The 2,415-nt window shown below is 43.5% G+C and overlaps 1 protein-coding gene across 1 annotated transcript; it reads left to right on the forward strand.

Annotated features, from left to right (window-relative positions):
- The first annotated feature begins 929 nt into the window (after window positions 1-929).
- Window positions 930-1,565, forward strand: LOC123130072 (histone H2B.3-like). Its single transcript, XM_044550028.1, has one exon. It carries the CDS (start codon window positions 988-990, stop codon window positions 1,402-1,404), a length of 417 nt encoding a protein of 138 aa, XP_044405963.1. The 5' UTR covers window positions 930-987; the 3' UTR covers window positions 1,405-1,565.
- The last annotated feature ends 850 nt before the right edge of the window (window positions 1,566-2,415 follow it).

Here is a 2,415-nt window from a genome sequence, read left to right on the forward strand (position 1 = left end):
TGTAGTCGAATTCGAGACAAGACAATCTAATGACATAGGATTGTTTGATCTAAGCACACGCGATGTCAGTCTGAAATTTGGGCGGTCGACCGACGCCTAGAGTCGGCCCTTCAAAAAGTGTGTGTAACGTATCCTGCAAAAAAATGTGTGTGGTCCGCCTAGGGAGCCCCTATTCCACACGAATTAAAAAAATGTTCATGATTTCAAAAGAATGAACTTTTTTATTTTGATGAATAATTTTTATGAGCATTTTTCAATAATGATGAACATTATTTGGTATTTGATGTACAAATTTTGAATCCGATGAACAATTTGTGAACTTGATGGAAATTTCTTTTATTCTAGAACCTTTTTTTAAAAAAAATTAATGAACAATTTTTGAATTCAATGAAAAAAATTTGAATTTCGTGAACATTTTTTTGAAAATGGATGAACAAATTTCGTATTTGTTGCACATCTTTTAAATTCGGCGAACAAATTCTGAATTTGATGAACGTTTTCTAAATCAAATGAACAAAAATTAAATCCGATAAACAAAAAATGTTCCCGGATTAGGTAAGAAAATTCGCAAAAAAGGATGAAAAATTAAAGAAGAAAAAGAGAAAATAAAGAGGCAAACAGAAAAGAAAAAGGGAAAAAAGGGTTTAGGGAAGGATTTAAAACCTTTCGGATTGGGTGAAAGCCGAAAGGTACGCGTCAAATATCAACTGACGGTACGATGTGTGTACTGGTACATGCATGGCCAGGATCGTTCACGTTTCAGCCACGTCACCGATCCGCGCCAAAGCGCATCCGGGCCGTCCACCCCAAACATCAGCCGACGGCTGAAACCGCTCCACGGCATCGATCCGAGGCACCAGCCTCTCCACCAACCACAGCCCGCCTCCTTCCTCCATCCAGTTTCCTACATAAATCTCGCCGCTCCCTCCGTTCACCGTCGATCCAAACTCATCTCCCCACACCCTCGAATCATCAGCCTCAGCTCCCATGGCGCCCAAGGCGGAGAAGAAGCCGGTGGCGGAGAAGGCCGAGAAGACCACGACGGCGAAGAAGACCAAGGCCGAGAAGCGGCCGCCGGCGTCCAAGGAGGGCGGCGAGAAGAAGGGGAAGAAGAAGGCCAAGAAGAGCGTGGAGACGTACAAGATCTACATCTTCAAGGTGCTCAAACAGGTGCACCCGGACATCGGCATCTCCTCCAAGGCCATGTCCATCATGAACTCCTTCATCAGCGACATCTTCGAGAAGCTCGCCGGGGAGTCGGCCAAGCTCGCCCGCTACAACAAGAAGCCCACCATCACGTCAAGGGAGATCCAGACCTCCGTCCGCCTCGTCCTCCCTGGCGAGCTCGCCAAGCACGCCGTCTCCGAGGGCACCAAGGCCGTCACCAAGTTCACCTCCTCCTAGGCTTCATCCTCGTTTCTCAATCCGTTGGACTCTGTATGTAGTTAGCTGCAAGATTGTGTTCTGAATGTGTAATCTTGTGCTGCTTGTGGGTCTGAAGAAATATTCATAGGACTGGTTAATGAATATTTTTGCCGCTTGAAGAAATATTGTGTGTCACATCAGATTCTTCTTGCTGTGTGTGTTTTACTACTCGGTTTCATCTGGAAGGGGTTCATGGGATGGCCATGAAATACTTCATTTTTCTTCTTTGTACCTTTCCCTTAGCGAACAGTCTCTGCCGATGCTGCCTCTGAAGTTGCATGGAGCTTGCCTTTGTTCTCCTTTTAATTTGTACTTGTATTTGTAGTTTGTATTTCTGTTGATTCTTGTAGTGCTGTTCGTGTTGTGTTGTGAGGCCACTAGCTTTGAATCAGATGAACATGCCGATTTTTGTGTTCTCTGTTCCACAATGTGATGGAGGTGTGACAGTTCTATATGCACAAAGGAGACTCTGAATAGCATAGTGATAACATCATTACAAGAGCTATGTTATCTGTCTGCATTTCTCTTGCACCAAATCTGAGAGTTATTTCAGACTTTCAGTTGACACTGCAACATTCCAGTAGAATTTCTCAAGTTTTTCGAGGGAAGTAGAAGTACTGTATGCTTAGTTGCAAGATTTCTGCAGGAAATAAAGTCTCTTTTAACAGTTGCAGAATCTGGTGGCGTCCAGGTCTTGCTTGACCTTATCAGTTCAAGCCATCTTGACACTTTTATTCTAGCGCAAGAATATGCAATCGTGACACTTTTGTTCAAAGTTCTATCCAGTAATCACATTACCCAAGACTGGTTTCTTGTTTCATCATCTGCTAAATGTTGCCCAGTTTATGCATCAGCGTAAATAGCCGACAGAGGAAGCGAAAGTGCTCTTTTGATTTTCCGTGAGATAAAAACAGATTAGATTAGATGTTTATAGCACTGTTTTCATGCACAACGCATGGATATCCTCCCTTTCAAATTCCAGAGTATAAC

Source organism: Triticum aestivum, chromosome 6A (assembly GCF_018294505.1).
Source record: "Triticum aestivum cultivar Chinese Spring chromosome 6A, IWGSC CS RefSeq v2.1, whole genome shotgun sequence".
Taxonomy (NCBI): domain Eukaryota; kingdom Viridiplantae; phylum Streptophyta; class Magnoliopsida; order Poales; family Poaceae; genus Triticum; species Triticum aestivum.

Bases quoted from the DNA above. Each gene is read 5' to 3' on its own strand.
- LOC123130072 (XM_044550028.1), top strand. From the start codon at position 988: ATGGCGCCCAAGGCGGAGAAGAAGCCGGTGGCGGAGAAGGCCGAGAAG.